Consider the following 20,545-nt stretch of genomic DNA (forward strand, 5'->3'; position numbering starts at 1 on the left):
CAGTCTCCTCACCTGGAGGGGGATACCTCCAGGTCCCAAATGCCAGTGTGTGCCACTGTCTGATGCACAGATCCACAAAGGGTCACCTTTGCTGCCTGGGCCTCTGTCATTCCTGGCCATTCCGCTGCACTGAGTGACAGGGAACATTCCAGTTCAGCAGAGCAGAGGAAGGGCAGCGGTTGATGAAAAACACGCGCGCACGCGGGGCTGCAGCTTCACCCACCTCCAACACTGTCCCGGAGGGAAGTGGATCCTTCAGAGGCCGTCGAGTGCCCATGAAACTGTATTGGAAACCTCACTCCCGTGGTCAGTGGTGGAGCTGGCCTTCGTGCATAACAGGGGTGGTCTAGTTGATTTTCTGGGTTGGCTCCAGTGAAGCTGGAGCTCTTGCTGGGTAGGTAGGTGAGGTCTAAGACCTCACCTACTATAAAAGCGTAACACTAGCAGTTAATGATAAGCTCTGTAAGTCCCGTAAGATGTTCATTTCCCTGTAAACTAACAGAGGCTGGGGTCCTGCTAACTAACAATGGGACTCCCTAACTGGCCGCTGTTGGGCTTGCCCTTGTTTGCCATGCCAGGCTGCCTTGAGCAAAGTGCCTGTCAGTCAAATGGACCCGGTGAGACCCTGAAGGCAGCACCGACTGCTTTAAGTTTAGCTCTCAGATGATTGAAGCTGCCGGGCAGTGGTGGCGCACGCCTTTAATCCCAGCTCTTGTGAGGCAGAGGCAGGCGCATCTCTGAGATCAATGCCAGCCTGGTCTGCAGAGCAAGTTCCAGGACAGCCAGGGCTACACAGGGAAACCCTGTCTTGAAAAACCAAACAACAAAAGATGGAAGCTCCTGAAGGCAACACTGTTGCGAACAGCTTGTACCAGACTTTTTGCTGTCGTAAGGCTAAGTGAATTCAAGATGACACTGTAACCATTTGCCCTTAAGCAGAGGGAGGGCACATCTCCTGGCCCCCAGCAAATGGACCGCTGGACCTACCTTGAAAGAGACATTCATGCCTGTGATTGGTGCAAATAGAAGCCTCATTTGCAAGTCAGATTTGCTGTGATCAGGGCCAATGTCCTTCTCTAGCTTCATAAGCAGTTAGTCATTCAGGTGGGAAACAGGCTCACTACCCCCCTGGTGCTGTGGCACTGGGCCCCAGTAAGGGACTGGGGAGACAGCTCAGTGGATTTAGTGCTTGTACAAGTGTGAGGACCCGAGTTCAGATCCCCATCACCCGCTAAGTGCCTGGTGGGCATGACCTGTAATCCCTATATTAAGAAGATGGAGGCGGTGATGGCGCACGCCTTTAATACCAGCACTCAGGAGGCAGGCAGAGGCAGGCGAATCTCTGTGAGTTCGAGGCCAGCCTGGGCTACAGAGTGAGGAGCAAAGCTACACAGAGAAACCCTGTCTTGGAAAAAAAAAGAGAAAGAAAGAAAGAAAGAAAGAAAGAAAGAAAGAAAGAAAGAAAGAAAGAAAGAAAGAAAGGAAGGAAGGAAGGAAGGAAGGAAGGAAGGAAGGAAGGAAGGAAGGAAGGAAGAAAGAAAGGAAGGAAGAAAGGAAGGAAGAGAAAGAACAAAAGGAAGGAAGGAAGAAAGGAAAGGAAAGAAGGAAAAGGAAAGAAAAGAAAAGAAGGTGGAGATGGGATCTCCTAGCAAGCTGGCTAGCTAGACTAGTCATGTTGATGAGCTCTAGGCCCAAGTGAGAGATCTTGACTCAAATAATAAGGTGGAGAGCGATCTGAGACTCCCGCTGTCCATCTCAGGCCTACACAACAACGCACACACAAACAAACCCACTGCCCATGCAGCCACAGGCTGAAAGAAGAACAAAAGGCCACCAGTGGGCAGGCAGCAGGGCAGCCAGGCCACTGAGCTCCAGAAGTCAAGGAGCTGTTTGCAATGGTTGTTCAACAGCAGATGTAGAGCCAGAAGACAGCCAGCCACCGTCACCAAAGCAATGGCTGCAGCTCGTGTGCCCTGTAAGGCTGGCAGTTCCTGGCACTCCTTTAGCACCGTCAGCCTGCCGTCCCTTGTCCCTTGTCCTTCAAAGCCATCGTTCTTTAGTCCTCCTCTGTTCTTCTGAGGTCTCTCCTCGTCTCCGCCACCTCTGCTTTTTGTCATTTGTGCCTGGCCATCTCTCATCCTGTCTTCTCTTCATGGTACCAGCGCTGCCCACTCCGTGAATGATCAAAAACAGGCAGGAAGAGCCCGCTAGAGATGCCTCGGCTGGAGCCCATTGCTTCACATGAGCTGCTGAGTCGGTAAAGGGGTGAGGCACGTGTGCTGGCACCATTCACGACAGTTCGGCACACAAAGAAAAGATTCTGTTTGCACTGATCGTGGCCATCCTCTGGGCTACCAGCACCACTCCAAGCTGGTGAAAATGACTGCTGGCTAATCTGGAATTAAACAGTCATGGCTATTATATCCTTCCAAGTGGCTCCCTCAGAGGGCCTGTGGAGTGTTCAAGGCACGTGGGCTGCCATGAAGGTGGTCCAGCCTCAACCAGCATGTGTGTGTGCACTCACGTGTGTGTGCAGGCTAGAGGTCAATATCTGGTGTCTTTCTCAATCTCTCTGCACCTTATTTTTGGTACAAAGTCTCTCCCTGTCCTATTTAGGGTTACTATTGCTGTGGTGAAACACCATGACCAAAGCAACTTGGGGAGGGAAGGGTTTATTTGGTTTACACTTCCACAGAACTGTTCATCATCAAAGGAAGTCAGGACAGGAACTCAAGCAGGGCAGGAACCTGGAGGCAGGAGCTGATGCAGAGGCCATGGAGGGGTGCTGCTTACTGGCTTGCTCCCATGGCTTGTTCAGCCTGCTTTCTTACACAACCCAGGACCACCAGCCCATGAGCGGCCCCACCCATCAATCACTAATTAAGAATATGTCCTACAGGCTTGTCTACATTCAAATCTTATGGAGGCATTTTCTCAACTGAGGCTCCCTCCCCTGATGACTCTAGCTTGTGTCAAGTTGACATAAAACTAGTCAGTACACTCCCTGATCCTGGAGCTTACCAATTAGGCTAGGCTGGCTGGCCAGAGAACTCCAGGGATCTTCCTGTCCCCACACCAGTACTGGGTTAACGAGTAAACCATGCCCTGCTCTTTACTTGGATGCCAGGTGTGATGGTTAATGTTAATTGTCAACTTGACAGGCTCTAGAGTCACTGGGAGACAGGCCTCTGGACATTCCTGTTCTGGATTATCTTGAGTATGTTAATTGTGAGAAGATGGTCAGGAACATTCCATGGCTGGGAACCAGTCTGTGTAAATGGAGAAAGGGAGTTGAACATTCATCTCTCGATGTTTCCTGATGCAGTGTTATCAGCTGCTTCAAGTTCTTGCCTTGACCTCGCTGATGTGATGGACTTGACCTTGAACTGTGAGCCAGAATAAACCCTCTTGCTTTTGTTGGGGTATTTTATCACAGCAGGAAAAGAAACTAAGACCCTGGGGGTTCAAACCTGGGTCCTCAGGTCTACCAAGCCAGCGCCTTGCCTATCTGTGAGCCATCCCCAGCCCCTCCTAACAGTTTTACTGCTCCCGGAAGCTCTGAGAGGGTTTGGACAGGGCTTACTGAAACTTAACCCAGCTTGATTCTAATGCCCTTCAGCAGCACTCAGTTGTATGCAGAGAGCTTCACTGTGCTCAGCTCCAGCTGGGCGTGCAGGCAAGAGGATGGCTTTGAGTTTGAGGCTATCCTAAGCTAAAGAGAGACCAGGGTCAGCAAAGAAGACTGGTAAAGGCCCTTGCCACCAGGTCTGAATTCGATCCCAGGAACCCACGTGGTAGAAGGAAAGAACCAATTCCCTTAAGTTACCCTCTGCCCTCTGAAACTCACTCCCCATGGCGTGTGTTCTTCAGCCATCATATGTGCTGACCACCCACCCCCGCCGAAGTAAGTAAATAAATGTTTTAAGAAATAGTGAGACCCTGGACCAGTAAGACTCTTGCCATGCAAACCTGGTGACCTCAGTTCAGTCCCTGGAACCCACATGGAAACAAAAGCCAAGTGGAAGCCAGGCGTGGTGGCACACACCTTGGGAGGCAGAGGCAGGTGGATCCTTGTGAGTTCGAGACCAACCTAGTCTGAGTTCCAGGATAGCCAGGGTTTTACAGAAAAAGCTTGTCTCAAACAAAACAACAGAAACACAAGGGGCTGGAGAGATGGCTCAGCTGTTGAGAGCACCAGTTGCTCTTACGGGGGACCCAGGTTCAGTTCGCAGCACCCACGTTGTGGCTCACAACCACCTGTGACTCCAGCCCCAGAAAATCCAGTGCCCTCTTCTGACTTCCATAGGCACCAGGTGTGCACATGCATGCATTCAGGCAGTGCATCCACACACATGAAATAATCTAACAAGAAAATTTAAAATATAAAGAAAAGCCAGATGTGGCGACAGGCAGCTGTAATCCTGGCACGCCTCACTTGTTATTTCTGTGAGTGCACACCTGCTTGTCTGTTCCTGCAGTGCTCCCGAATTCCTGGAACTGGAGTTACAAGCAGTTGTAAGCTGCCCGGTGTGAGTGCTGGGAATCCAACCCAGGTTCTCCGAGAGAGCAGGAAGTAATCTTAATTTCTGAGCCGTCCCTCCAGCTCATAAATAATTACAGAAAAGAGTGAGACCCTGTCTCAGGCAGTGCTCATCCCCCCGCCCTGCTGCCCCAGAAGAATTCAATCCCTGCTTTCTGTATGGCTGCAAACTGTAGTGTATTGTGGGATGTCTTTTCTCTTCCCGCACCTTTAGTCCATGTTGAAAACCACGTAGATGAGACACTTCCCTCACAGTGTGCACTCTGGCCACACCGGGTGCCGGGGACTCTGCTGTTTACACTGCATGTCCCACCCTGCCAGTCAAGTGATGGCAGCTGTCTTTCTCCCAGGAAGTGTACGTGAAGGACCCAGGTCTTCAGATCTGGCCAACCAGGTCTATATGGGCAGGTACTGAAGACAGACCCACAGTGAACTTCACACAGAGACACTGGTGTCCACCCACACTTGAGGAGACAGACTGGGTTGTGATATGTTGGGGTGGGTCTCATGTGAGCTAGACAGGCACTTCATTACTAGGCTACATGCAAGCCCTGAGATTTCGTGTTTTAGCCTGATTCACTCTGATGAAGGCAGGAAGAAGCCCGTGCTGGTGTGAGGGGAGAAGGTACTGGCTTGAGGGGGGCTTCCCACCACTGGCTTCATTCCCCAAGGTCGTCACCATCAGTCTGTGGCTCAGGTAGGGTTAGCTCCCCTGGGCTGCCCAGCCAATCCCGGGTGTCTTAGTTAGGGTTTCTATTGCTATGATAAAACACAATGACCATGCTGGGCGTAGTGGCACACGCCTCTATAGGCCAAGGCATGCGGATCTCTGTGAGTTTGAGGCCAGCCTGATCTACAGAGCGAGTGCCAGGAAAGCCAAGGCCACACAGAGAAACCCTGTCTACAAACAAACAAAAAACCACAATGACCAAAAGCAACTTGGGGAGGGAAGGGTTTATTTCTTCATATAACTCAGGTCACACATGATCACGGAGGGAAGTCAGGGTAGGAACTGAAGGGGAGACCATAGAAGAGTGCTGCTTACTGGCTTGCTCTCCTCTCCCTTGCCTACCCAGTTTGCTTTCTTACAGCACTCAGGACCACCTGCCCAGGGATGGCACCACCCACAGTGGGTGGTGCCCTCACATATCAATCACTAACAAATAACAAAGAGAAGGTGCCCACAGACTTGCCCACAGGTCAGTCTGATAGAAGCATTTTCTCAATTGCTGTTCCTCTTCCTAGATGACTCTGGCTTGTGTCAAGTTGACAAAAACTAGCCAGGCTAGCCAGAGCACAAAAGGTGAGTCCTCTCCTTTACCTTAGCTATTTTCAACTTTGTATTTTGAAATAGTTAGGGGTTTCCTGGTTGGAAAAATAGCACAGAGGGTCCTGGTAACGCCCACCGAGTCCCCACTGTAGCAGGATGCTGTGTCCTGTGCCTTGTCTGTGGCCAGCTCTGATGCCACAGATTCCTCCCACACCCCTCCAGATATGCCAGCCCTGCTTCCTGGCAGCCTTGCAGTAGGAGGATTTCTCAGTGCTCTAGGAAATAGAGCCCAGCCTCCTGGCCTTGGGGGCAGACTTTCTTCTTCCATCGCATGCCCTGAGGTCAGCCTTGGTGCATCTCCACATTGTCTTCAATATTGTCTAGAGTCGTCAGTATGGAAGTGCAGCGTGTACTTAACCACCAACTGTAAGGCATTTCCTACTGTCCTTGTGTGAGCACCCGGCAAGGTGTCTTAGTCCAGTGATGACAGCACTTGGAGACTGAGGCAGGATCGCTGAGCTTTCTTTTTTGCTTTGTTCATTAATTCATTCATTCATTTAGTGTGTGTGTGCGCACGTGTGTGCTTGTGTGTACACACGTATCCCCGGAGCTGGAAGTGCAGGTGGTTGTTGTGGGTTCTGGAAACCAAACCGGTCCTCTCAGCAAGAGCATCTCGGTAAGTGCTCCCAACTGCTGAGAGCCTCTCCACCCCGCCCGTGTTTTAATTTGCAAATCATGTGTCTGGAGCTATGGAACGCTGATCCCCAGCGTCCTGGAACGGGAGGGAGGCGCTGCCACAGCACTCATCCCAGCCACAGCCCCGCCTGCCCTTGGATGCGGCCATCCACAGCCCCGACTGTAAGTGCAAGCCCCACGGTGCGGGCACGTGCGCTGGCCGAGGCCACGCCCACATGCTGGGGGCGCAGACGCACCTGCGTCACTGTCCAGCCGGCTGGATCTGGTTCCTGTCAAGTCTGGGGCTCTGCTGTGGAGCGTCCTGGGTCCAGCGAGGTCAGTGCGTGGTCGGGTGCGGGCGGCGCCAGGTGGCCTTGAGGCGCGGGTGGCGGCTCACCCTGCAGCCACGCCAGGTCGCCCGGGTGTCCCCACAGCTCCGCTCCCTGCCCGCAGCCAGGGCCCTGCTCGCCGTGGTACTGACCCACTGGCTTTGATATGGCTTGCCCAATTAACCGACCCACGGTGTGGGCACTTGGGGCTGTTTGCGGTGTGTGCAGGGCCCTAACCCAGAAATAGCGACTCAAATAAAAACTGCGTGTGAACAGTGGGACAGGTATAATGACAAACAGTGACGTCCCTGTGTGATGTCGATTCCGCTGTTGCCTGCTCCAGTAGACTGTTGTTTCTTCTCCCAACGTGCAGATGTTCTTGCGGCCCTCTCAACAGCCAGATGTGCCTTTCTCCAGGAACCTCTGAAGTCTAGGGTGAAGGTGGTGAAGTTAGGGCCCTGAGGTGAGACTTTGCAGTCTGTGTTCTCAGGCTGCCCAGCCAACGCAGGAGCCTGGTGTTGATAGTCTTACTGTGTACAGTTGCAGCTGTGTGCACTCGTACCTTGGGTGACTGCACACTTTGCCTAATGGGCTTTTCAAGCTTGTCCGGTTTCCATTAAAATAGCAAGATCGGGACAAACTAGTAGTAACTGTCGAGGATCGTGTGTGCATGTTTGTGTGTGTGTCTGTGTTTGTGCACATGCACTGCGCTGGTGCCTCTGTGTTCTGGTCATCTCTGCCCTGGCTGGCCCAGCACTGTAGTCACATGTCTGCTGTAAAAACAGTGCAGTTTGGGATTCCTAGGGAGTCCCCTTCCACGGGTGAACAGAACCGTCTGACCTTTAGAGTGTTGCTGGGCCCGTTGTAGCGGGAGAAATGGCCTTCCTTAGGCACAGCAAGAAAGCTTCTGTGAGCCTAATGTCATTTGGGAGTCCACCAGGTGGTTTTGTGTGTGGACACAGTCGCTGTACCAGAGAAAGCCAACAGGCACAACCAGAATTGGAGGATGTTTTGGGGTGGGGCCTGTGGGACCAGGAGCTCCAGGCCAGCGTGTGGGAGCACCCATCTCTGGTGGTGGGCAAGCCGTGAAGCTCTAGAGAAGGGGAGGCAGGCACCTGGCCCTGGCTAGAAAGAAGCCCACCGGCCAGCGGGATACAAAACGAGAGGGCTGGAGCAGCCTCTTCAGACATCTCCTAAAAAGGGGGCGCTCAAGCAGGGTGAGGGGAGCAGACTGCAGCTGAGATTGAGCAAATGAAACTGAGCCTCGACTCCAGGGTTGTAGTGTGGCCTCCGCACGGTGCAGAGGATCTGTGCTAGCAGGCTCTTCCTGCACTGGGGACGCTCGGTTCTGTATGCAGCAGCAGTGGGAGGTTGACCCCCTCCGCCTGCCTCCCTCCTTTGCAGAGTTCTGTCATGCTCGCCTATGTAGAAAGCTGTGGGCCGCTTCCTTGCCGCCTCAGAACCTCACTCTTTCACTTCAGGGTCCCCTACTGTGGGTGTCCGATCAGAGACCTCCTGGTCTCCCTGGCCCGCCCTGCAGGGCCCCCTGCCCTGCCTGTTGGCTGCTTTCTGCTGCTTCTGAGTAGATCTGGGTAGGAGCCTAGCCAGCACCCTGCGTGTATGTGTGTGTCCGTCACCCCACACACACACACACACACACACACCACATGTGTAATTCAGGTGGCAGGGACTGGTTCTGTACTTGCTTTTGGCCCAGGAGCTGCTCCCATGGATGCATTGGGCTTTACATTTGAACTTGAGCCAGAGCTGAGCTCCTGGGACCAGTTCCTGTGACCCCCAGGCAGAGGGACAGAGGTGGTGGCTTTTATCTTTGGGGGTCAGCCCCTCATCCTAGTCAACCAAACCTCCACTCCTGCCCGCTCACTCAGGCTCCTGAGGCCTGTCTGCTCCCGGGATGGGACTGGGCGATGAGGATGGACGTGTGAGTGGCAGGCTGTGAGAGAGCAATGGGGGAGGTTGGTACCTAGGAAACTGATGGGACCTTTGTCACCTTGTCACCGGGGCCAGTCAGCCCGAGTCAGGTGGCTTGTTCAGGTGGGGAGAGAAGTGGTTCTCTGGGGTCCAGATTCTCCTACCTTCAGCCTGAGGTTAAGGTCAGGTTTTATTTAACCTGTCTGTGTTTAACTTCCAAGTGGCGTATGGTGTTTCTGCCATGACTGCAGAAGGGGTGTGGCCTGGTCTTGTGTCCCATGGCAGCTGGTCATAGCTCAGTCTCCTTCGTCTTTTCTTCCCAGGTGGAGCCCCAAATCTGCCCCTCAGCTCCACCATTCAGTTCATTGAGGAAGCAGGGGTGCCTGGGCACATCTTTGTATTCTCTGATATGGAGTTTAAGTAGTTTTTTGTATATGTCTGCACATACTACTTTGTATATTTAAAAAGTCATTTCTAAAAGGGAATCCCTGGGCAGATGTCACCCTTGCCTTGGTACCAAGGGGGCAAGAGCCCAGCTATGCAGAGCTGGACGGAGCCACTGTCCCTGTCCTCCAGGAGCTCACGTATGCCTGCCTGTGAGCGCCTAGATGACAGAGCCGGTGTCCACCCCTGCACTGCCCACAGACATGTGTCTGCAGACCACCGAGTACTTACAGCAGTGTAGTACGTTCCTGAGTGGAATCTGCAGGTCATTCCGTGGTTCCTCTGTGCAGCAGTGACGCCAGGTACACCTTCCCTCAAACGTCACTGTCACTTGTAGGCTACACCTGCAGCCGTCCCAGTGGCCGGTGAACAGGTACAGAGGTGTTGGGACCACCCTCCAACCACAGGGACACTACCTGGGTATATGGTAGAGGTCTGACCTGGTGCCGGGCTCTGTCCGTCAGCCCACCCACTGTGCCCTTGGGACTCTGTCCTGTGTGTGAATGAATGACTGGAGTCCCTGCCACTCAGTTATGTGCCCAGTGCAGCTGCTCTGTTCACGTAGAGGGGGTGGGGACAAGAGAGGGTCATTTCACCTTCACCTGGAAGAGGACCCCACAGAGCAGTGTGGCACTGGATCTGGAGCCATGCAACTCATCTTTGGGGTGTTTATTTTTGAGACAGACTTGCTGCAGATCCCAGCCAACCTTTGGATTCTCAGTCCTCCTGAGTCTTAGTTCCGCTGAGTTTTGAAAAATGAAAGTGTGGCAAGCAGAGAGTGTGCACTTAGCATACTGAGTGACGGAAGGTCCCTGGGACTCTGTGGCTCTTGAGCCTGGAACGGTCTATCTAGAGCACTGCTGGGCTGTGGGGACGGAGAGAGAGCAAGCCCTGCTTTAGCCCATGCTGAGCACATCAGCTGGGCTGAAGGTGTCCTGTTGAAGAAACACCGCCTTGGGTAGACTTTTTCCTGAGAGAAGTATGGGCTAACAGTTAAGTGGCCTGGCCCAGTTTTTGGCAGCTGCTGAATCCCCTCAGGGCCTTCACCAACCACCTCCATAATTCCAAGAATGTTTGAACAAGACGTCCAACCCAAAGGATGCTCAAAAAACCTCGGTGCTCACTGCCGGGGGGCCCAGGACAGTACAAATCCCTCTTAGGAGAATGTACCCCTGTCACACCAGCCCCTGCACACATCTCCGATGGGGGTCGGTGGTCCCGCTCCTTCACCTGCACAGGTGACACCCTGGCCAGGACCAGCAGCTCCATTCCTCCAGCTCTGGAAAGGGGAGAACATCTCTTTGTCCCGTGAGTTTGGGGAAGAGCAATGGGCCCTTTCTCTGCCTCCCGCACAGAGGGCCTCAGTTGACCTGGAACCCAGGGGAGGGGCTTGAGGCAATGGCTGGGTCCATGAAGATTGGGGTGTGCTGCAGCACCCATTCTTGTGTGTCTCCTCCCGCCCTGAGGCTTCAAAGCAGTCAGGTTTCAGTCAGGGCTTCCTGTGAGCAACTAAGAGTGAAACCCATGCAGCTGGGCTGGGTTCGAGACTGATCCTGGGTTTACATACCACCTGGTAATGGTGAGGGCGGGACTGGGGGGGGGTGTGGCGTGCTACCTAGAGTCTTTCAGCTGGCAGAAAACACCGGGTCACCTGGATGCCCCTGCTCACAGGCAGTGGATGGAGTGAAGCCGCCTCCCTTTGCAACAGGCACAAACAGCCCAGGTTCCTGCTACCTGTGTGGCCCAGAGTGGCGGGCCGTGATTCTTGAACACCTTTGGGTAGAGCGTATATATGTGCTCCCAGAACTTGGGGAGGCTGAGGTAGGATTGATTGCCTCCAGGTGATGGCTAGCCTGGGCTTTATAATTCCAGGTCGGCTTGAAGCAGATCCTGCCAGCTAACCCCCACCCCCATCATGCTGTTCAGCAGGTAGATGGACCTGAGTATTCCAGCTGTGGAAAGTCATGTACATGGAACCTGTCCGCAAATCCAAGAGCTCTTGAGTCCCTGAGTCTTGGGGATAATGAGGACCTTCTCTCACAACTCAGGCTAGGGCCAGTGCCCTGCCATGAGCCCTCCTGTTCTTCTCCCCTTGCCTTTCCAGGCCTTCCAGGGTCTAGTGGGAACCAGGAGAGTGACAACAGCCACTTCCCTGAGCAGACACACCTGGTGTGAGACCAGGCAGTCTTGGCTTCTAAGGCTGCTGGGGGCCGATCCAGCTTCCTTCCCAGTCCCCAGAGTGGCCCAGCCAGCCTTGCCTGTCAGCACGTGACTAAGGCTGCCTGCTCCCCCAGCCCCAGATCAGCATAAACCATGAGTGTAAACCATGCAGATGTGGATGGAGGAACCCCAAATGTGTGCTATTGCGGGGGGAGGGGCTGCTGATTCTGCTGTGGCCCCAAAGTGTCAGCCTACCAAGGACAACTGGTTTGCTCCCTGCCTCTTGGCTTTGGTAGGGATGACAAGATGCCCAGCCAAGTGTCCCCAGTGTGCCATGGGACAGAGCACCTCCAAGTTCCCCAAGTCAGGAATCAGTTTTCGTCAAATCAGCTTTCTGGGGACCTTGTTTTTTTTTTTTTTTTTTTGTTTTGTTTTGTTTTGTTTTTTATGTTTTCAGCTTGAACCAAGTGCACAGGGCCCTTGGTTTTTTGAAAGTGGAATTAGTGCCATTTCTAAAGGGAAATGGAGCTGCAGGAGGCATGACTTAATACAGGATAGGAAAGCATTTCATAAGGAAATGCTCAGATGCTGCATGAGAAGTCTAGGGTGGTCCCTGTTCTTGAAGCAACAGCACTGTGGGTTGTTTTTAAATTATTGTTTAGACTTTTATTGTATATATGTTCATGTTTTGTATGTGCACTATATAAGTGCCCACAGAGTTCAGAAGAGGGCATTGGACCCCCTGGAACTGCAGTTACAGATAGTTGCCAGCCACTGTGTGGGTGCTGGGAGCCAAACCCAGGTCCTCTGTAAGGGCAACCGGCACTCCAAAACCACGGAGCCATTTCCACAGCCCTGTGGCTGCCTTTTTACTACATGTGCATGCAACACTCTACAGTGAGTTTAAGGCAAGTGTGAGCTACATGAACCCCAGTCTTTAAAAGGGGGAGGGGGGCTGAGCGTGGTAGCCCTAATCCCAGCTCTCCAGGGGCTACTGAGACAGGAGTAATTGCTAGCCTGAGCCACATGTCAAGTCCCTCTTGCAAAACCAGAGAGCTGGAGAGGTGGCTTAGCAGTTTAGAGCACCAGGTTTAGAGCACCAGTTTAGAGCACCAGGTTCGACTCTCAGTATCCACGTGATCACAGCCATCCATAACTCCAGTTCCAAGGGATCTGTCACCCACTTGACCTCAGGGGGCCCCCAGGCACATATGTGGTGTGCGTACATATATGCAGGCAAAACACTTACACACACAAATAAATCTACAAAATAATTTAAACAAACAAAAGCTAGAAACGGGAGGTGGAGAGATGGCTGTCATTCAGATGCTTGTCCAGCAAGCGTGAGGCCCTGAGTTGGAGCCCGTGAGTGCACGTGAAAGCCAACCGTGGTGGCGCCTGTTTGTAATCCCAGCCCTGATGTGCTGGAGACAGAATGACTTGGAACTCCCGATCTTCCCGAGTACTAGGGTAACAGGCGTGCTGCATCTTGCCTGGTTTTATATAGTGCTGGGATTAGAACCCAGGGTCCTGCGTGCCAGGCAAACACTATGCCAACTGAGCTACAGCCCCAGCTCCCATTGCCTTAATTTTGATGTGTCTTTTTTCTTTTCTCAAATCCCAAGCTACAGACAGTGACAGCAGTGACTCCAATGGCTGCAGATGGACCTCCCTCCCTCTCCAGAGGAGGGGCAGTGTTAGGTCTGGGGAGGGGATGACACTGAGACCTTAGAGTTAAGGGGGATCCTGAGATGGATGACTCTGGAGGAAGGGCTGGGTTAGAAGAGTTGTAAAATCACGGACAGACCGACGACAGCATGGCGGGGTCTCTAAAGAGAGGAGTCAGAGCCCATGCAGCAGAATGGGAATCTATTCTTGTACTTTCTGAAGATGGAGAAGTTGCGTAACAAGAGACTGCAGTATGGCTCTCTGATTCCCAGTAAGGGACAGGGGTGGGAACCCAAGTGTAGCTTTGAGGTGAACTCAGTCCTGACCCATGGGATTGCCTGTTGGCTAGGGCCTCATGCAGACCTGTCTCAATCAGGTTCCTGAGCGTCTGTGAGAGGGGTCTGCTGCAGAGTAGCCAGAGCAGACTGGATTCTACCATTATGTTCTCAGAGGCACCTTGTCTCTCTTGCACCAACTAAATCCAAGGACCATGGCTCTCCTTCCTGGAGGGCACACGGGCTGCAGAACCCCAGGAGACTTCTAGTTTGTGTGACATGTGTGACATGGCCTCCACCCCAGAGTCAGCAGGCAGCATCCCTAAGCCAACACCAGGATCCTGGGCCTGGGGAGTGCTGAGGTTATGTCCAGTGGGAGGCTGATGCTTCCCACCTTCCCCAGCTCATCCATCTAACTGCTCCACTGCCCTGCCTGTTCCCTGGCTGGACCTTGGCCCTGGTGGTGCGGTGCCGCCCACGTGGCTGTGGGGTCAGAGGCAGGCCTGCCCTGGGGCAGTTCTCAATGCTGCTGTTTATACAACACTCAGACACACACACACACACACACACACACACACACACACAGACACACACACACACACACACACACACACACAGCCTCTGGGACTTAGGCAGTAAGCAGGGAGCTGGCCAGAGCCTGTCGGAGCTGGTAGCCAGGACAACCAGGCTTCCCTTCTATTTCCAGGGCCCAAGTTAACCCCCAAGGCTCTTTATATTGTCCCCAGAGGGCCCTCAGGCACCCTCCCCACAATGCCTCCTTAGATCAAGACCTCTCCAGCTGAGGGAGTATAGGGTGACTGGGGAAGGAAGCCTTGGGCCCCAGGCGAAGGCTCCTGTGTGGGGGAGGATGCCCTGCTGTAGCTGCCTGAGGCCCTGTCGTCCTTTCTCTGTGGACTGAGGAGGAACTGCCCTTATTTGAGCACATGTGGGTCTCCTGTGACTGGACTGTGGGTGTGGGGTTCCCGGGGAGGAGGGAGCGCTTCTGTTTGCTGTATCATGTTGCTCTGTCCTGGGGGATGGGACCAATGGGAACCTGGGATCATGGGGGAGCTCGCCCTTCCTGGAAAGGCCAGGGTAGTGTACTTGGGTTCCTCACCATACCCCCACGCCCTTTCCGGGCTGCCAGCTAGATCAGAGTCAGTACTGGTTATGCTTTTTCCAGGAAGGACAAAGTGGGCTGACCGTGCTGGCACGTGCTGGCTGAAGGACTCCACACTGCCATCCTCGGGTTTGCTCCTGCGGGGAGGGTGCGCGGGCTGGGGCAGGCTTGGGCTTCCTTGGCAGGATGTCAGCAGAAGAGGTGCTTCAGGAGGCCAGTGCCCCACCACAGCTGAGCTCCCGCTGTGTGGGTCTTCACTGAGAGGGGTCCCTAGCAATGGAGATCATGGCAGCCCCCACCTGCGTCTTCAGAACAGACCTGCCAGCCGCTAGGGACTTGCCAGAAAAGAACAGGCAAGGTGTCCGGGGGACTGCTGCCCTCTGGTGGCTGCTGTGGTCACTGCACAGGGCTCAGGAAACTGAAGGAGTGGGACTCTGTGCAACTTGACACTTGTTGGGTGGATCTGGCACCTGAGCCGAACTCTCCCGCACACATGCCTCCCACGCCTGAGCGTCTTTGAAGCCTCTTGTGGACTGTGAATAGAGAAGGGTGGGCTGGCAGCATACTGTCCTGGGGCCGCACCCACGCCGGCCTCCACAGCCTGTCATTAACTTTCAGGTGCAGGAGGCCAGCCCTGAGCTGTCCCCAGAGGAGAGGAGGGTCTTGGAAAGGAAACTGAAGAAGGAACGGAAAAAGGAAGAGAAAAAGCGGCTGCAGGAGGCGGGCATCGCTGCGGCTCAGACAGCCAAGGGCCAGACCCTGGCAGCCAAGCCCTCGGCGGCTGTTCTGGCCCTGGAATACCTCCAAGGGTAAGTACTGCCGGGGGCTGAATCCAGAACATTCTGCCACTGCATGGTTCTGGGGAATGAGTGGATGGTCCGGCCCAGCCACCCTTCGACTGGTGTTGGGGAGGCCCCTGCCCTGCCTGTTCTGTGTCCTCAGAACCGCCCTCAGGCACTTCCTCTCGTCTTTTCACCCTGGGGAGGTGTCCTGTGGCCACTGTATGCCCAGCCTGCAGGCACACCCCGATCTTGGCTAGACCCTGAAAACAGGTATTCTGGAAGTCAGGGAGGGCACATACCTGAGCCATAGTGCCTTGCAGACTGTGACAGCCCTAGCGAGGAATCTTCCCAGGTGTTTTGTTTTTAAGATTAGTTCTAGTTTTAATTCTGAGTGTGTGTGTGTGTGTGTGTGTGTGTGTGTGTGTGTGTGTGTGTGTGTGTGTGTGTACACATATGCTCATGGAGGCCAGAAGACAGCGTCAGACTCCCGGGAACTGGAGTTCCAGGCAGAAGAACATACGTGTCCTTATCCCCTGGGCATGTTCCAGCTCCTTCCCAGGTGGTCTTGTTAACACGAGACATCTGACAAGGCAGCTCACCGGACGAAGGGTTTTCTTGGGGCTACACTTCATGGTGGTGGAGAAGGGGGACACAGCTAGTCACATTGCATCCACGTGTGGCAGAAAACAGAAATGAATGCTGGTACTTTCTCCTTCCTATCCAGTCCAGAACCTCAGCCCATAGGACAGCGCCACTCACATTCAGGGCGGGCCTTCCCCCCTCCATTAACCCCATCTAGATACTCGCTCACGGGTGTGCCGAGGTCCATCTCCTATGCCGTCGTCAATCCTGTCAAGTTGACAGTGTTAACCGTCACACTGGGCAGGTGCTGAGAGAAGTTTGGCTTGTGTGACGGGCAGCTGGAGCCTCACAGGAACTGTGCGTCCCCAGAGGACCGCTCTTCCCAGGGCTGAGTGTTCGGACTCAGCAGCCTCTACGCAGGCGGCCACACAGAGATGGGCATCGCGGCAACCACAGTGGCAAGAGGAGAGTGGCCTGTCTCTGCGTCAGGTCAGCTTTTAGGCAGATCAAACGGCCCAGATAGAGCCTTGTGGAGAGGTGGCTTTGCAGGAGCTGCGGAGGCAGGAGGCTACCCTTCACTCCGAAGCTGGGGCTCTGTCAGGAGTCCTTGTGACTGGTCAGCCAAGGTTTCCAGGGATGAAGGGGTGATGGAACCCATGAACTAGAGAGTGGCCTTCCATTGTGTTGTCCAGAGTTCCTCCTGGCCCTGCTGTCTGGTGCCCCTGGCTCATATAGCAGGCAAGGGTACAGGAGGGTACCTTCTACATGGGGTAGAAGATTCCCGCCCATAGCTCATATGTCAGAGGAAGCCTCGGTCCCAGAACCCTCTACAAGATCACAGAGGGCAGTGGGCCTTGGCACAACCCCTCTGGGAATCAGACCAAGTACAGTGTGGCCAACTCTGCCTTCATTGTAGTAGGCCTTACCATGTCTCGGGCAGGCCCAGGTAGCGTTGCAGCCTCTGGAATGTTGACAGGTCCCTGTGCTTCATCCCGAGCCCTGTGTGTGCTTGGGCTAGGTTCCCCTAGATTCTCTACCTTTGTATCCAGAGAGGGGATGGTGCAGGCTCACTTTCAATTACTACTGAGCAGCTGGGGACCAGGGCAGACCTGGGGATATCTTTGTTCTGACAGATGGCCACTTCCTTCCCACCCTGAAGTCCACTGGGCTCAGAACTAGCCCGGCCATGCCATTTCAGGCATTTGGGGTGCAGCCTGAGTGATTCTGGTCCTCATGTAACTTCTAGCTGGCTTTCCCAGGCTGGTGTCCAGCCTCCACTTTGATCGTGGCTCTGTGTCCTCCTGCTCTTAGGAAGCCCCTCAGGGACTGAGGATGTGGGAGTGATGGAAGGACCTTGAAACAGGACAACACAAGTCAGAAAACGCATCCCTTGACCATCCCGGGGTCCTCACACAACCTGAGTCCCTCCTTGGACTTGATTGAACACTCCAGTAGGTAGTAGGTAGAAGCCAGCTCAGCCCTGAGATGGGTGGGAACTGTGGCTCCAGTGAGCAGCCTGTGAGCCCCCTGCAGCAGCTGTGAGAGCAAGGACCTGAGGTGGAAGCCCAGCCCCGGCTTAGGCCTTCCCTGCTGGTACCTCTGCCCAGGAGGGTGTAGAGGTAGGCTGGGGCTCATGCACAGTCATTCAGGGGACTGCAAGGAAATTCCAGCTAATGATGGCATACTCCAGACCCTCACAGGCCTAGGCAGAAACATTAGTGAAGAATTAATAACCAAGGCTGAGGAGCTGACTCAGTCCTTAAAGCGTTTACATGGAAGCTGGAGGATCGGAGTGTGGATTCCCAGAACTCAGGAAAAAGTGTGGAGGTCTGCCTGGAATTCCATCTTCAGAAGACAGAGAGGGAATCCAGACCAAACTGGCTAGAGAGACTTAACATATTGGCAAACTCTGGGTTTAATTAAGAGACCCTGTCTTGCTAGGCAGTCGTGGCACACACCTTTAATCCCAGCACTCGGGAGGCAGAGACAGGTGGATCTACCAAAAAAAAAAAAAAAAAACAAATGTAGGTATCCCAGATGGACTGAGGTACCTCTACAGTAGGTGTGCTGAGGGTGCACATCCCCCTAAGCCACCACATGCGCACGGGGATCTGGTCTCCCAGAGCCCCTTGGACTGTCCTCCATATCCTGAGGTGTCTGTCTTGATTCCCAGGTGGGCCCAGAAGCAGGAGAGCTGGAGATTCCAGAAGACGAGGCAGACGTGGCTCTTGCTGAACATGTATGATGAGGACAAGGTCTGTGCACAGTAGACGGGCCAAGGTGGGGCCCTTCATGGGTAGTAGGACATTCAAGTGACAGGGTCCACGGGGCCCTGAATAGACAATGGGACACTTGGGTGACAGGGTCCGTGCACAGGTGGACATCTAAGCAAGGTTCCTGCATGGCAGATGAGCACCTGCGTACGGACTGGGTCTTCCAAGGACTATGCATGGCAGGCAGGCACACAGATGGGGTCCTTGTACAGAGGGTAGCCCACCTAAGTGATCGGGTCCATATCCAGCAGGCAGGAGCCAGGAGAGGGACTGTGCACATGGAGGTCATGTGGGCCCCTGAGGGCAGAGGTGCAGCCTGGGAGGGCTGTCCTTGAAGTCCTGTGTGGTGTGGAGCCTGTGGTCCCTACATTGTGGTGTCTTCTCTCCCCCCTCCCCCCATGTTTGCCGGGACCCTCGACCCCTTCCTTGTCCTCGGTGCCACCTGCGTGTGCAAGAGTGTGGGTGTGCCAGGCTCTTCTCAAGGCAGGATTTAGTTCCTTGGGATGAGATGGAATTTGGAAGCAGAACCCCACAGCTAAGTTAGGGGGCTGAAGGTACTCTGTCAGGGCATAGGATGCTCCATGTGTGCCTTTGAGGATGCTGGGCGCCCATATCTGGAGGCACCAAGTGAGGGCTGTGCCCATCAACTCCACCCACCTCCCGGCAGTTCCACCCACCTTCAGGCACAGGCCTGCACCTGCTGTGTGGATCTCCCCTCTTCGAGTGGGCGCACTGAAAATAGATGATCTTGAAATAGAAACTAAGTCAAAAGCTGGGCGAGGGCTCAGTGGGCAGAGTACTTGCCTTGGCTTCCATCCCTAGGATCGCATAACCTGGGTGGGGCGGTGTACACCTGTAATCCCAGCGCTGCTGTGGGAGAGGGAGAAGGATGAGGAGTTTGGTTCAAGGCCAGCCTGAGATGGAGATGATGCCTCAAAAAAGTTTTTAACGTTTATATAGGGAGTGTCTGAGGCACAGGAGGGTCATGCCAGCACACTGGCCTCTTTTCCACAGTGTCCCCACCTCTTAGCAGCAGGGTGGTCTGGGGTCCCTTACACACAGCTCTGCTGGGAGACCCCATTGTGAGGACGACGTAGGTTGTCCCCTGTTGCTGCTGGTCCCCATGTGAACGCCTTGCCTGCCACTGCTCAGCGTCCCCACGCCCTGTCCATCAACACCGCCCTCTTCTCCCCTAGGTTCCTGATGAGTACTTCTCTACCCTGCTGGACTACCTGGAGGGGCTGAAGGGCAGTGCCCGTGAGCTGACAGTCCAGAAGGCCGAGGCGCTGATGCAGGAGCTTGATGAGGCTGACTCCGAGGCCCGAGATGCTCGGCTGGGGAAAATGGAGCGCCTCCGGCAGGTGCTACAACTACTCTCCTAATGGGAGGAGGCGGCCTTGGGTCCTGAGGACACACTGGCTACCTCCTTGACGACGGCTGTGGGAGCAAGCAGGCCACCAGAAGGTCATCTGCCTTGAGGACTTCCTTCCAAAGTCCTGGGAAGGATCCCCCGTCCCCTTCCCTATAAGCAGCCCCAGTGCCTGGAGAGGTGAACATGGTCTCCCTGAAACAGCTCCAAGGTGCCTCTCCCACATGTGTGGCCCTAAAGTGGCTGTAAACAGATTCTATTTTTCTATCAATGGTATCTCAGAGACTGGCCCATGCTGGCTTTCTCCATCAGCTGGGATTCCCTGGGGTGGCGATGGTGGGTCTCCTACGTATTCAATCTGGCGGCCACTGCAGTGCAGCCTGAATGCAACTCACCTGCCTGCAGGGAGACCCTGCTGTAGGCTTGTAGTGGAGACCTGGGGCCCGTACGGCTGCTGCTCCTTGACCTGTGCTGGCTTTCAGCAACCACATGCGTCCCTCAGTGCCAGGAACTAGGCCCAATTCCTTCTCATTGAATTGTCTCAGCCAGCGTGTTGGAAACAGAGTGACTAAGCATTCGTGTCTGGACCCATGTCACCATCAGAACACAAACCCGACTCCCATTGGGGGACTTTTTCTGGGGTCCATAAAAAAACATCCATAGATGCCACGTAAGGAAGGCACTGACCGGCCAGAGAGGATTTGGTGCAAATCCAACTCAGTGAGCAGTGAGTTCACTGGGATCTGTGTGGGTGCCATGGGTGTCCGCCTTCTGCCTCCTGGGCTGTCCAGCCCGCAGCTTCCAGAACTCCTCACTCACAACCCCTTTGCATCAGAGTAACTTTTACGCACCCCTGGGTATAGAGGTATATAAAAGAGGTTTACAGATCAAATATGATGTACTAGATCATAAGAAATTTATTTTAAAGCAATTCTGAATACATATAATTTTGCCATTTATTAAAGATTAAAACAAATTTGCATATTCATGACCGTCTAATGCAGCACAGTCCACAGGTGTGCGGCCTTGTTGCTGAGAAACTGAGGGGACAGAGCAGAAAACACTGAAAGCCTGTTTCCCATAAACTGTCTTGAGCCCTGAGACTCTTTAACCCAGCACTCAGGAG

At 54.1% G+C, this 20,545-nt stretch overlaps 1 protein-coding gene across 2 annotated transcripts in view; it reads left to right on the top strand.

The window, feature by feature from the left end:
- The window catches only part of CUNH7orf50 (chromosome unknown C7orf50 homolog), a 107,530-nt gene extending 87,123 nt beyond the window's left edge, over positions 1-20,407 (top strand). The window contains exons 1-4 of one of the 2 annotated variants that reach the window (XM_052754268.1): positions 6,630-6,821; positions 15,032-15,222; positions 17,951-18,032; positions 19,247-20,407. In XM_052754268.1, the coding sequence (XP_052610228.1) occupies positions 6,645-6,821; positions 15,032-15,222; positions 17,951-18,032; positions 19,247-19,432 (636 nt within the window). In that variant the 5' untranslated portion in view covers positions 6,630-6,644 and the 3' untranslated portion in view covers positions 19,433-20,407. Of the gene's footprint in view, positions 1-6,629; positions 6,822-15,031; positions 15,223-17,950; positions 18,033-19,246 lie in introns of those variants that run through there. The other variant, XM_052754266.1, reaches the window with a different exon arrangement.
- The last annotated feature ends 138 nt before the right edge of the window (positions 20,408-20,545 follow it).

Source organism: Peromyscus californicus, unplaced genomic scaffold (assembly GCF_007827085.1).
Source record: "Peromyscus californicus insignis strain IS unplaced genomic scaffold, ASM782708v3 Scaffold_2__1_contigs__length_46816999, whole genome shotgun sequence".
Taxonomy (NCBI): Eukaryota; Metazoa; Chordata; class Mammalia; order Rodentia; family Cricetidae; genus Peromyscus; species Peromyscus californicus.